Source organism: Stigmatopora nigra, chromosome 23, assembly GCF_051989575.1.
Source record: "Stigmatopora nigra isolate UIUO_SnigA chromosome 23, RoL_Snig_1.1, whole genome shotgun sequence".
Classification (NCBI taxonomy): domain Eukaryota; kingdom Metazoa; phylum Chordata; class Actinopteri; order Syngnathiformes; family Syngnathidae; genus Stigmatopora; species Stigmatopora nigra.
Window position 1 is genome coordinate 5,947,501 of NC_135530.1, and position 14,053 is coordinate 5,961,553.

General features: G+C 42.1%; 2 protein-coding genes across 9 annotated transcripts in view; one reads left to right on the top strand and one right to left on the bottom strand.

Moving 5' to 3' along the window:
- Nucleotides 1-5,203, top strand: part of iqsec3a (IQ motif and Sec7 domain ArfGEF 3a) — a 33,697-nt gene extending 28,494 nt beyond the window's left edge. For 2 of the 8 annotated variants that reach the window (XM_077710005.1, XM_077710010.1), the window contains 6 exons: nucleotides 352-477; nucleotides 663-762; nucleotides 848-1,006; nucleotides 2,298-2,387; nucleotides 2,452-2,495; nucleotides 4,443-5,203. In XM_077710005.1, the coding sequence (XP_077566131.1) occupies nucleotides 352-477; nucleotides 663-762; nucleotides 848-1,006; nucleotides 2,298-2,387; nucleotides 2,452-2,495; nucleotides 4,443-4,961 (1,038 nt within the window). In that variant the 3' untranslated portion in view covers nucleotides 4,962-5,203. Of the gene's footprint in view, nucleotides 1-351; nucleotides 478-662; nucleotides 763-847; nucleotides 1,007-2,297; nucleotides 2,388-2,451; nucleotides 2,535-2,592 lie in introns of all 8 variants that reach the window. The other 6 variants (XR_013324684.1, XR_013324683.1, XM_077710007.1 and 3 more) reach the window with 6 other exon arrangements.
- Nucleotides 5,204-6,827: 1,624 nt separating this feature from the next.
- Nucleotides 6,828-13,685, bottom strand: LOC144181483 (sodium- and chloride-dependent GABA transporter 1-like). Its single transcript, XM_077710012.1, has 15 exons — nucleotides 13,519-13,685; nucleotides 12,532-12,870; nucleotides 12,332-12,463; nucleotides 12,137-12,237; nucleotides 11,291-11,400; nucleotides 11,080-11,212; nucleotides 10,702-10,836; nucleotides 10,527-10,630; nucleotides 10,331-10,455; nucleotides 10,147-10,259; nucleotides 9,056-9,187; nucleotides 8,888-8,990; nucleotides 8,721-8,821; nucleotides 7,872-8,039; nucleotides 6,828-7,773 (listed from the first exon to the last, which is right to left on the bottom strand). Exons 2-15 carry the CDS (start codon nucleotides 12,695-12,697, stop codon nucleotides 7,678-7,680), a joined length of 1,719 nt encoding a protein of 572 aa, XP_077566138.1. The 5' UTR covers nucleotides 12,698-12,870; nucleotides 13,519-13,685; the 3' UTR covers nucleotides 6,828-7,677.
- Nucleotides 13,686-14,053: the final 368 nt, after the last annotated feature.

Consider the following 14,053-nt stretch of genomic DNA (forward strand, 5'->3'; position numbering starts at 1 on the left):
AATGCACAATTTGATCGGAGCCCTCAGCCGAGTCAATTTTTCCCAGCCAAGTCTCTGTTGTGATAAACCTTTTGCAAACTACTTCCTGCTTCCGGATGACAAACAGATGGGCTAAACTATTATTTTAACCAAGACGATAAATCTAGAGAGATTCTTTTATTTTGCCAATCACTCTTTTTTTTCTATGAAAACAAAACGAGTAGAAAGTCATACAAGCATCAACAAAAATTTCAATCCAGAGGTCTGAATATCAATCATGCTGGTTTCCCACTTGGTAAATTTGAATGTCAACAGTAGGAATGAGCTAGTATATTTTTCATAGAATGATTGAAGCTTCCCACGTGTCCGCAGGTGCTGTCGGTGCCTCATCGACGATTGGTCTGCTGCAGTCGACTCTTTGAGGTGACGGACGTCAACAAAGCCCAAAAGCAGGCGGCTCACCAGAGAGAAGTGTTTCTCTTCAACGATCTTATTGTGGTAACTTAAGAGAAAATGACAAAAAGCACAATCATCATTCTCTTCGATATTAAACTCTCTCTCATGAATATAATTTGGAGAGCTGGTTTCAACAGTAAACTCTCTATCACCATTTGACCGGCGACCAAAAGTCTGAGCACCATGAGGAATACATAGTTGAAATGCTTTTTTGGTGTCATCCATAGATATTAAAGCTTTGTCCAAAGAAGAAAAGTACGGCAGCTTACACTTTCTGCAAAGCCCTCGGCCTTCTCGGCATGCACTTCCACTTGTTTGAGAACGAATGTGAGTCACCCGTTTTTTTTCAATTTTTAGCTGGCTTCCCTTTCCTTGAAATTTCCTTCGAATTTGAATATTTTTTGTCCATCAGACTACCCTCACGGCATCACCATCCTGTCGCCGTTCGGCTCCGACAAAAAACAGGTGCTCAACTTCTGCGCGCAAAGTGCCGAAGAGCTTCTCAAATTTGTGGAAGACCTGAAGGAGTCCATAGCCGAAGTGTCGGAAATGGAGCAGATACGCATTGAGTGTAAGATTTTTTTTTCTTTTTTAAGGAATTAAAGCTGCTATAAAATAAAATTAAAAAGTAGGTTAGGTTAGAACTTTATTTCATTCCATATTTGGGAAATTTCTTAGCAAGACAGACATAAGACACACATGACATTGTAGACCTAGATAAGAAACTTGATCCGCACACAGGATGTCCACAAGGTGGGGACCTTTGCAGACTGAGATTATCGCACAGTCCCTCCGTGGTCTCGAGGTTTTAAAGATCATCTTCCTTGCCTTAGATCCAGCTAAGCCAGGGGTGGGAAAACTTTACTGCCCGAGGGCCACATTGACTTAAAAAATGTGACAGATGGGCCGGGTCAGCACAAGATACGATATATATAAAAAAGTGCATCCGTTAACAGTACATATGAAACATAAAGAGAAAAAAAGGACTAAAGTATTAACATACTCATCACTCATCATTAAAGTAAAAAGTATAATGTACAAAGTCAAGTAAAATGGAATGTATTAAGAAATATAAAAATGTCATCTTCCATCATATAGCTCCTCCCCCCACTACAAGATTTTTTCCAAAAAAATTCAAAACATCAGCAATGGCTGGCTCTAGAGGTGACTGTGTAGTGAGTGCTTCATACCTGGAAGTCAATAGCAATTACCGTATTTTCACGACTATAAGGCGCACTCAAAAGTCTTACATTTTCTCCAAAATAGACAGTGCGCCTTATAATACAGTGCGCCTTATAATACAGTGCGCCTTAAAATACAGTGCGCCTTATAATACAGTGCGCCTTATAATACAGTGGGCCTGATAATAAAGTGCACCTTATGATACAGTGCACCTTATAATACAGTGCGCCTTATATATGGAAAAATGTCATTCATTGAGGGTGCGCCTTATAGTCGTGAAAATACGGTATCAGGGATACCAATTCTGGTTGTGACATCAGAACCAGAAATTGTGACATCAAAAGCCAGATTTGAGATCCAGTTTTTTTCTGCATGTACAATTACATGAGTGCAGCCATTTTATTGATTTATTTTTAATTCATATCTCAAGTCATGGTAACGGATGGTGTACTCCAGCCTTGACACCTTTAAATCGTAAATTCTCCTGAGACGTTGATGGCATAATGGCATGCAAAATATTACATTGTCACCTTGATTAGCCTCAACGTGCAATCATTATCCATTGTGGCATTTAATTAAGCGATAAAGAGTTACTGGGTTGTAGGTCGTTGTAAAATGGCTGCCGTGATGAGGAGGAGGAGGAAGGTGGCACCACTTGACGTTGCTCGTTTTCTTTGCAGGGGAGCTGGAGAAGCAACAGGGGGCCAAAACGCACTCCGTCAACAATGGCACTCAACTGGAGTTGCGGGAAAAACACGGCGACACTTCGGGTCGGTAATCTGAAAACATTGTGGCCATTAATACAGGGGTATTGATTGAACAATGCGGCTGCAGGAATTCAGGAAGCGGAGGAGCGAAGCGGACAAAACGCCGTCGAGGTGAGTGCTTAAGGACCAGGCCCCCGAGGCCCATGCCAGGTAAGTGCATTAGATAGTGTAGTGAGGCGTAAACAGGATCAATATATAGATATACCAGCAGGGGGATGCATCCGAGTGAAAGGAACAACAACACAAATCCATTTGGATTGGCTTTTTCCCTTCTTATCTGGACTACGTTACCCAAGAGGCTTTGCAGGATGACCTTTTACCGTCTCACTTCACTGTGGAAGAGCGCCACCCGGAGGAATTGGGTCCTGCCATTGAGATTGATGGTGGCTTCATCTGATGTTTGATATTTATTGGAAACTTGTCATTTCAATGACCAAGACTTTGGAGACATCATTGTGGAAGGTCGTCTTCTTTCTGGGCTTTGCGGTAAATGTCAGCGGATGCTGGGAAAGCCTGTCAGAGCGCATTCGTCCAGAAGAGGAGAGGAAGGGTGGGGTGGAGGGTAGGGGGGGTGGTAATTGTAGTCGCCGCAGTGCAGCTCTCCAATCTCCATCCCCTTCATCCCTTCGCAAAGTCGTGCAAAGTCACAAAACAGCCATGATGATGATGGGATGAGACAGCAAAGTGGCGGAAAAAAAGACCACGTCAACCCTTTAAGTTGAAGAGTCCATTTAAAGCAGAGTCTTGCTGATAAGTAGCGGCCGTACACCTTTTCTTTCAACAAGTTTGGGGAAAATAGACTGCATTGGTTGAAAATGCAGATGTGATTGAGCATGACTTGTGAGTTCCTTAACTATTATTAGTCCGTTTCTTGAACAATCATAACAGTGGAAAATCGGGGACACTGTACAATGCAAATCCTGTACTTACGACTGACTGATATTACGGCATCAACTATTTGAAATGCTGGAAGATTGGCAAGAACTGACAAGGAATAGGTATCTGTTTTTAAAACGGAATATTTTTTTTCACAGTGGAACTGAATTGTCCATGCAAATGATTAGTATTTTCACGACTATAAGGCGCACCTGATTATAAGGCGCACCTTCAATGAATGACATATTTTAAAACTTTTTCCATACATAAGGCGCACCGGATTATAAGGCGCACTGTCTATTTTGGAGAAAATGTAAGACTTTTAAGTGTGGCTTATAGTCGTGAAAATACGGTAATTGCTATTGGCTTCCAGGTATGAAGCACTCGCTACACAGTCACCTCTAGAGCCAGCCATTGTTGATGTTTTGGATTTTTTTGTATAAAATCTTGCAGTGGGGGAGGAGCTATATGATGGAATATTTTGTAAACTAAGATGGCATCTGCATATTTAACAGTATTGTTTCAGTTCAGGCGTTTGTATTGTTTTAATATCCGACAGTGGTGGTTTTTCGTTTTTGGTTTTCTGTTTTTTCCTTATATAAGGCGCACTGGATTATAAGGCGCACTGTCTATTTCGGAGAAAGTTTAAAACTTTTAAGTGCGCCTTATAGTCGTGAAAATACGGTAGTTGGATTCTCGCTAACAAGGAACAGAGTAGAATAGAACAGATGCATTGTGACTTGTGCATCGTGCCTTGTTGGTTGTTCAACGTCTTTTGTCTGCCTTCCCTCCTCCTCTTCTACCAACCGTTCATGTTCTGGCCCCTTTACCCGATTCCTTTTCCAGAGTATCCTCATGTTGGCTGCCCGCCCTTTCCCGACCCCCACCGTGACGCCGCCAAGTGGTTTGGAAGGGTGATACAGGTGCCCTCAGTGTCCCCCTTTGGAACCACCGGGCTCACCTCCCCCCTACCCTTCACACTCCGTTCCCATCAGTGTTCCTGAAAGGACCGCACAAAAACCCCGCACGTCTTTGCGTGTGTATGTGTAATGACTTCACCAGCACCTTCACCCGCACCCCCCCACCAAAAAAAAAAAGGAATAAAGAGGGCTTGACGGACAGTAGCGGAGGAACCAGCTTGATAACATTTGATGCTGTTCTTTTGGCTGTTTTCTAAACTAGGTGTCAATTCACAACAGGCTTCAGACGTACCAGCTCAGCTGCAGTCCCGAGAGCGCGGGGCTTCTTAACCCCGGGGGGGAGGAGCCACTCTTCGCCCCACCCCAAGTCCAGAGCGCCCCCTCGGTCTGGCGGCCGCACCCCCAACCCGCCGCCAGCCTGGCCGACCTTCGACCCGAGGCGCTCATCCAGTGTCAGAGGATCGTCAAGGTCATCATGCTGGACAACGGCGGCCACACCCGTGTGGAGGCTTTCCTTAGCCACGCCCCCACACACGCCCACACCCTCCCTTACCCACACTACCACCCGCATCACTACCACCAGCATTACCAGATGAGCCAATCGGCCACGTCCACGCCGATGCGCTCGCCCGGTTATTCGCAAATGGTGGCTGAAGGTAGCCACCACCGGCCCCCTTTGCCTCCGCCCCCTCCACCGTACAACCACCCGCACCAGTACATCCCACCAGAAGAGGGCCTCGGTTTGCATCGGACCCCTAGCGGCTCTCGGAGCATGATGTAAATAGAAATCATTTGACAAAATCTTACTCTTTAATGGTACAAACTGTACATACGGATGAAAAATATCATCAGATGAATTAACAGAGCACTTCTTTAATTATATTTATGCTTAGATTTTAAAAATAGAGACAGGCAATCTCGTCAATAGATAACGCTTGACTTTTTAAAAGCAATTGAATACCTTCATAGGACTTAAAAAAGCGGAAATAGCCTCACCGAATGACACGTGCCAAAAAAAACAAACAGGTGTTGTTGTTAAATATGGCGGAAAAAAAAGAAGCACTTCCAAACTTTACTCTACACGGATGGACGGACATTTGCTCCCACGCTGACTTTTTTTGTTGTTTGTTTTTATTTTTGCTTATTGAGGAAGTAAGCTGCTTCTATTTAATACAGACTTGCAAAGTGAGATGCACTGTGGCCGCCATGTTTTCCCTCCGGAAAATGACGCTTTCTTTGCTTTTTCAGGGAATCTCGAATTTCCTCCTTTATTTTTTTAAGCTCTGTGCGTGTTTGCCACTCATTTTCCGTGTTTCTCTGATCATATCTCCTGCTTATCTATTTATCGGACATTTATCCCCCTAAAGGTAGGAAAAACAATGAATAAATAACAGCTACTAGGGTGGACAAATGCTGATAATACTAGCCGGGTCCTTATCCGATGAATTATCCCTAAGCGTGAATTGTAAATATCCCATTTTAAAAGGGACAAGCAACCTTTTAATAAGATGACCTTCACTCCGAAAGGGGTCCGCTGATGCCCCAATTCTCATCTTTTATGCATTGAAAAAGACCATGACCCCAAGTGAGCTTTAGTTTACACTGAGCTGACAACATTTAGTCAGATTTATTCATATTTTGGGGTCTGGGTGTCTCCTTTATTCACAAATAATATCACACCGAAGTCAACAACAAACTGCAGTATCAGATGTGAAATGAACTGTTAAGTGCATCTAGTTCAGACATGGGCAAACTACGGCCCGCGGGCCACATCTGGACTGGTTAGGCATTTTTATCCGGCCCGCCGACATTGTCCAAATGTTTATTTTATTTTATTTTTTATTTTATTTTTATTTTTCCAAGATGGCGCCGTCACGCGGAAGCCAGTGGCAGTAGCTCTGTCCACTCTTATTTTTTTTGCAGCCCCTTTATCTTTTTAAATGACATTTTAATATATCTTAATACATTCCTTTTTACTTTACTTTGTACTTTATACTTTTTACTTTAATGATGAGTGATAAGTATGTTAATACTTGAGTCCTTTTTTTATGTTTCTGTTTCATATGTACTGTTAACGGATGCACTTTTTTATATGTATCGTATCTTGTGCTAACCCGGCCCATCTATCAAGTTTTCATAGTCAATGTGGCCCCCAGGCCGAAAAGTTTGCCCACCCCTGATCTAGATTATTGCTGCTATTCATGCTAGACATGACACTAAGCAATTCAAAGTAATATAAAAAGTCATAACCAATAATATTTGTTGGTTTGACAAACCTGAGCTTATTTTTCCCCCAATTTTTTGGCATGTTCTCACCAGCGTATGTTTTGGTGCATGATTGAATTAGGTTTGATCACATGAATGGGAAATGCTACATTTTCTTAACAAAAAAACAACTAAATTGGATTTTGGCACCATTCAAAACGGAGATGGACATTTTAATAACATTTCAGGTCTTTTTGTCCTCTCCTTGGCTGGCAAATTTTCTTGGGAGATGCTTTCTACGTATGTGCGTGTATGGAGCGTTACCATGGCAACCAATGTAGCATTTTTGGGTGCATGAGTTGTATCCATGACAGGAAACTGTCCAAAGGGCTCTCCCATAAATACAAGTGCACTGATCCATGAATGACCTGATGACAACATATTGGGGAGTTCACATTTAATGTAAAAAAAAAAGGAAAAAAAATCATCCAAGCTAAATAGGAATTGAGGCATCCCTTCCCACGTTTGAATTCCTCTTGAAATGTCTTTGCAGTACTATATCATGCTATTAAATATCATTCCAGTCCAGCCATGTTTCTAAAGTGTGATTCTTGAAGGTTTTATACAGCATTTATGGCTATTTACATTCATTCATTTTCCATTCCACTTATCTTTACAAGGCATATTCAATTCAAATGACATTTTATACCAGACACGGGCAAACTACGGCCCACGGGCCACATCCGGCCCATTGGGCCTTTTAATCCGGCCCACCGACGTTGTCCAAATTGTTTTTTTTTTTCTCTCCAAGATGGCGCCGTCATGTGGAAGCCAGTGGCAGTAGCTGTGTCCACTCTTATTTGATTTTTTGTTTTACAGCCCCTCTATCTTTTTTTTTAAATGACATTTTGATATTTCTTAATACATTCCTTTACTTTACTTTGTACTTTAGATACTTTAATAATGAGTAATAAGTATATTAATACTTTAGTCCTTTTTTTCTGTGTATGTTTCATATGTACTGTTAACGGATGCACTTTTTTATATCATATCGTATCTTCTACTGACCCGGCCCTTCTGTCAAATTTTAAAAGTCAATATGGCCCCCCGGGCTGAAAAGTTTGCCCACACTTGGTCAAACCTCCCTAATAAAAAGATAATTTGCTAAAATATATTTACATAGCTACCAGTAAATGTTGTACATTGCTACTTTACATCTTTCCATAAGACAATAATAATAATGTTGTATTCAATGTGATTTATTATTTTAGATAAGAGGAAAAAAAAGTGGGCTAAACCCGGGCTTCACCAACATTCCCAGTGTTCGTGAAAACGTCGTGATTCGCTGGTTTGTCTTCCTGCAGGGGCGTCGTCATCCTCTTCCAGCGCTAAAGGTCGCAAAAGAACAATATTTTTCTGTTATCGTTATCTCTGCGTCATTTCCGAGTAGGTCAAGTAAGGATGCAGGGGGGTGTAGGCGACGGACCTCCTTCATGCTCCCTGGCGTGACGTACAGCAAGTAGACCACGTAGCCCGGAATCAGCACCATGGAGGACAAGGCCATGAACCAGCCAATGGTTTGACCCCACACAGGGTAAACATACTTGCCCAGAGTAAGGGGTGTCATCTCCACGGCGCTGAAGGTAAACACGCCCTGATATTCCAGACACAACAGGGAAGAAAAATGTACCGCATTTTTACGACTATAAGGCGCACCGCATTATAAGGCGCACCCCCAACGAAGGACATTTTTTTCCATATACAAGGCGCACTGTATTATAAGGCGCACTGTATTATAAGGCACACTGTAATATAAGGCGCACTGTCTATTTTGGAGAAAATGTAAAACTTTTAAGTGCGCCTTATAGTCGTGAAAACACGGTAATTGCTATTGACTTCTAGGTATGAAGCACTCACTACTTTACAGTCACCTCTAGAGCCAGCCATTGTTGATGTTTTGGATTTTTTTGTATAAAATCTTGCAGTGGGGGAGGAGCTATATGATGGAAGATGTTGTAAACTAAGATGGCATTTGCATATTTAACAGTATTGTTTTAGTTCGGGCGTTTGTGTTGTTTTAATATCCGACAGTGGTGGTTTTTCGTTTTTGGTTTTCTGTTTTTTCCATATATAAGGCGCACTGGATTATTAGGCGCACTGTCTATTTTGGAGAAAATGTAAGAATTTTAAGTGCGCCTTATAGTCGTGAAAATACGGTAGAATGATTTCCCCCTAATCACTTCTCACAAAGGAGGATTGAGGCCAGTTTGATTGAGTGACAACACGCTTCGCATCACAAAGGTCGAGTCAATAAAATCATTTCTCGCCTGCCTACCAGGCAGATGAGCGGGGTGAAAAACTTCCAGCAGAGCTTCCACCAAACGCAGGGCCGGTAGCCGATCATGTCCTCGATGTCTTTGTAGAACCTCTCGGCTCCTGTGGGGGGCCGGCAGATTGAACAGTGTCAGGACGGTTCAGGTCAGGGGGTCGAAACTCACCTACCGTAGAGCCAGGCGATGGAGACGGTTTCAAAGAAGACAAGGTAGAGGAGACACATTCCGCTAGCTGAGTAGTAGTCGAACAGCTTGAAAACGTACAGGCCGCCCTGTGGGAAACACAAATTTAGCACACACATGGATGGATGGCTATTTGGTGCAATCCTTCTTCTACCTGTGTGATGTTGGAGAACCCGATGATGAAGGACAGCAGGCAAACAATCAGAATGAACACCTTCTTCCGCTTTCTTAGGAATAAGGGATACTCGTCCATCAGAGCCGTGATGAAACCTTCTACAGTGCAGAACTGTTTGGATACAACAGAAATCAGGGGCGGAGCTTTGGGGGGTGATGTGGATGGAATTGGGGCCTGGGCCACAAGATGGCAAAAAGGTTAAGCCATCGGAGACTGTCAAACAAATGGTGCTCGGACGTTTGGTCGCCGGTCTTTTGGTCTCCGGTCTTTTGGTCGCCGGTCAAACGGTGACAGAGGGTTTAATGTTGAAACCAGCTCTCAAAATTATATAAATGAGAGAGAGTTTAATATCTAAGAGGGAGAGAGTTTAATATCTAAGTACTGTTGAAAACAGTCAATATTTAGATATCAAACTCTCTTGAATATAATTTTGAGAGCTGGTTTCAACAGTACTTGGATATTAAACAGTACTTAGATATTAAACAGTACTTAGATATTAAACATTACTTAAATATGAAACAGTACTTAGATATTAAACATTACTTAGATATTAAACATTACTTAAATATTAAACAGTACTTAGATATTAAACAGTACTTAGATATTAAACATTACTTAAATATGAAACAGTACTTAGATATTAAACATTACTTAGATATTAAACATTACTTAAATATTAAACAGTACTTCGATATTAAACAGTACTTAGATATTAAGCTCTCTCTCTCTTAGATATTAAACTCTCTCTCTCTCTTAGATATTAAACTCTCTTAGATATTAAACTCTCTCTCTCTCTTAGATATTAAACTCTCTTAGATATTAAACTCTCTCTCTCTCTTAGATATTAAACTCTCTCTCTCTTAGATATTAAGCTCTCTCTCTTAGATATTAAACTTTGTTTTATATATTATCTCTCATGAATATAATTTAGAGAGCTGGGTTCAACAGTAAACTGTCACCATTTGACTGGCGACCAAAAGACCGGCGACCAAATGTCCGGTCACGGAAACAAACTGCCATGAGTGTGTGTGTGTGTGTTCAGTATTCAGAGTAGAATAATTACTACATACCTGGCTGTCCAAACCTAACATCATTAGCATGGAGAAGAAAAGGATGGCCCACAAAGACGACATGGGAAGCTGCGTGACCGCCTGAGGGTACGCCAAAAATGCCAGGCCGGGACCTGTCATTTTTTGTAAACCATGTGGTTTTTACCATTCTGCCCCACGCATGTCCGACAAATCAAAAAAACACCTGAAGCGGCCAGCTCCTGAACGGGCCTCTTGGTGATGTACGACATAAAACCCACAATGGAGAAGATGACGAAGCCGGCAAACATGCTGGTGAAGGAATTGATGCAACACACGATGATGGAGTCCCTGAAATGAAAGAAAAAAAACGGATGGAAATCATTTGCTCAGCGGATAATCACGTTGTGATATGGCCATACTTGTAGACGTCGTTATTATAACTGTTGTAGCTCCCCAGTGCGATAAGTGAGCCAAGACCCAGGCCATAGGAGAAGAAGATTTGAGTGGCGGCGTCCAGCCATACCTGAAACGAGTCCTCAAATATTCCAAAACTAGTTCACGTCAAAGCGTAGCATCAAATTTGGGTTTTAGCACCTCTGAGCTGATTAGCTTCTTGAAATCCGGGGTGATGTAGAAACGGATGCCGTCGATGGCTCCAGGTAAGGTGACCCCTCGGAAGAAAAGGATGAAGAGCATGAAGTAAGGATAGGTCGCGGAGAAATACACCACCTGATTGGAGCAACAAAAAAGGGACATTTGCAGCTCTTTTAGCTCAGTCTGAAATCCATTTGCCTATCTCTCTTGGTTCTAATTCATCTGGAGAAGGTTGCTTCAACAAAAATAATTTTTTTCTTATCTACTCCCAAACATCGACGTCAATCCTTCAACGAGCAATGATGAAAACCCACAGACAAATCGTTTTCAGTCACCCTTGTCAATCATCCTGGAAAGATTGTACAAGATAATCCTGACCTTTCCGGTCCACTCCACTCCCTTCCAAATTGAAAAGTAAACCAGGACCCAGGCAAGGGCTAGGGTGCCCACCAGGGGCCAGCGAATCTCCCCGGGCTCCTCCAGACCACTGGACAGCTGATGCATGTTGCGCCTGGAAACCACAACAAAAAAAAACATGTTACTGGTCACTCAATTCTCGGTAAGGTAGCGCAAAAGTCATTGGACTGACTCCCAAAACTCTGTGACCGCGCTGGTCAGGTTAGTGGTGTCCTTCAGGCTGTAGTTGCAGAAACACTTGTCCGTGTTCCAGGGATTGTCGCAGTTTTGCCAAGGTAGCTCCTGGAATGGGAAAGGCAGGAAATGATCAAACTGGCAACAAAAGCTTTGGGGTTAGGGCGTGACCGGACGTTTGGTCGCCACTCTTTTGGTTGTCGGTCAAATGGTGACAGAACTTACTGTTGAAACCAGCTCTCAAAATTATATTCATGAGAGAGTTTAACATCTAAATATCTACTGTTTAATATCTAAGTACTGTTTGATATCTGAGTACTGTTTAATATCTAAGTACTGTTGAATATCTAAGTACTGTTTGAAGTCTAAGTACTGTTTAATATCTAAGTACTGTTTAATATCTAAGTACTGTTTGATATCTAATTACTGTTTAATATCTAAGTACTGTTGAAACCAGCAAATTATATTCATGAGAGAGTTTAACATCTAAATATCTACTCTTTTCAACAGTACTTAGATATTAAACCATACTTAGATATTAAACCATACTTAGATATTAAACCATACTTAGATATTAAACCATACTTAGATATTAAACAGTACTTTAATATTAAACAGTACTTAGATATTCAACAGTACTTAGATATTAAACAGTACTCAGATATTAAACAGTAGTTCGATATTAAACAGTAGTTCGATATTAAACAGTAGTTCGATATTAAACAGTAGTTCGATATTAAACAGTAGTTAGATTTTAAACAGTACTTAGATATTAAACAGTAGATATGGCCGGCGACCAAAACGTCCGAGCACTGGGTTAGGAGACCTCTCGTTTCCAACGTACCGAACCAAAAGAGTTGAACAAGTAGTAGAGAGCCCAGGCTATGATGATGATGTAGTAGATATTGAGCCAAAAGGACAGAACCACTGAGGCCAAACCCACACCTGCAGACCCCCAAAACAAAAACAATCTGCACGGAGTCCATATCCTACATAAACTGGAGTATTCTCTATGGAATATTCCATTCACTGTCTTTACCCTTCATCATTGGCAACAGCTTCCAAACTCCCAGTCCTCCCACTGAAGTGAACTGTCCTAACGATGTCTCCAGAAGGAAGAGTGGTATCCCAGCAAACACCAGAGTCAGGAAATATGGGATTAAGAAAGCTCCTTGATAGGAATCAGAAGGTCAGGAGTTTAAAATTGGGGGATTTGGTACCCCCCAAGTCAGATCTTACCTCCACCGTTTTTGCCACACAAATACGGGAATCTCCAGACGTTCCCCAAGCCAATGGCGTAGCCCACGCACGAGAGCAGAAAGTCAAACTTTCCCTTCCAGCTGCCTCGGTCTGGGGGTTCCTCTTTTGGCTTCTTTTGGTCCACTGGAGGCACTGCTACCTCCATTTCTTTAAAGGGAACTGCTTGCTTGATGTCACTTGGGGTGTTGAAGACCACCGTACTCTGCCCGGTTTTGCCTTACGACAGGATTGGGCCACTGAGAGTGCAGATCTGAGACCTTCTCAGACCTTCTGAGACCTTCTTCTGAATTTTGGTTCAGATTCAAACACCTTGTGAGCCTGGGGGAAGCCAAATTTACACGTTTTTAGTTTTTTTTTAAAATATTTCTGCATGTTGGTGAAGAAAATATTGTTAAGTGGTTAACTGTTGTGATAGAAAACGTTTCCAGAAAACTGTTCATCGGAATCAACGCTGTCAATGACATGAAACATTAGAAAGAAAATGCTAATCTCGGTCACTAACTCGATAGACTAACTGCAATATCCTGTGTTCCATGTGTGATGATGATATTATACAAAGTGGAAGTTGGCACGCAGAGAGGAAAGCGTTTGCGGGTGATTGATTGGCCTAGAAAATTCACATTGCCGCGTTTCATTTGATCACTGCACTCGCCGTTCAATTTATTCCAATGTGCACTCAAAAACTATGATATTTAAAGATGCGTGCTGATTGATGCTCACCCAAAAAAAAAGCTTTGCGCATTGGTGCAGACCATCCACGCTTGAAATTTAGATGACTTTTTAATGCGGAAGAAAAGTCCAACTAAAATGTCAAATCAATTTGGATCAACTTCTTACGTAAAATAACTTATCACCATCAAATAAAGCGGATTTGGAGTTTCTGCCATGGAAAATTCCCAAAAAAGATGACTACTACATCCCAATGAAACCCATCTTTTGTTTTATTTCCTCTTGATGAGTACATACCTGCAAGATGTCCTCCGTATGAACCTCTTCAGATACAAAGGGACATGAAGAAATTGTCTCTCAGTCTTGGGGACGTTGTTGGATGCCCGAGAAGACCTCTCTGGCATTCCTCTCTTGCTCTTTCTGCCGTGTCGGCGCGACGCTTCTCGTCCTTGTTAGCCTGGGCTATCGAGTGCTCGCTAATAAAGTTCGACCTGTGTTCCTGCTTTGATTACAGCTCAGTGCCTGGACCCCCGGGGGGCCATGCGGGACACGCTGATTACACAGTGGTGCTGCTTTGTGCACGTTTTACACTTTGTAAACGCCATTGTGGTAGCCGTGGTTTTTCTAGATTAGGAAAAGGCCCTCATCTGATGTCCACTTTGGGGAAATTAAATAATCAGAATGTCGAGGTCAACACTGAGTGTTGGAGCAAATGTAGGTGAAGGTCGGTGAGGTTTGTTTTTGTTTTCATGGCAATGTCAAGGTGAAATGTTTAGGAATTAGATCTCCATTGGTTCACTCTCAATCAATGTTCCCTCTAAACTGCGCTACT

What these genes read in the sequence shown, in the direction of transcription:
- LOC144181483 (XM_077710012.1), bottom strand. Translation starts at nt 12,697, where the DNA reads ATGGAGGTAGCAGTGCCTCCAGTGGACCAAAAGAAGCCAAAAGAGGAA. An exon ending in TCAGGAGCTGGCCGCTTCAG is followed by an intron (nt 10,260 to 10,330) that starts GTGTTTTTTTGA and finishes AAAAAATGACAG; the next exon opens with GTCCCGGCCTGGCATTTTTG. An exon ending in CGCCAGGGAGCATGAAGGAG is followed by an intron (nt 7,774 to 7,871) that starts GTCCGTCGCCTA and finishes TGCGACCTTTAG; the next exon opens with CGCTGGAAGAGGATGACGAC.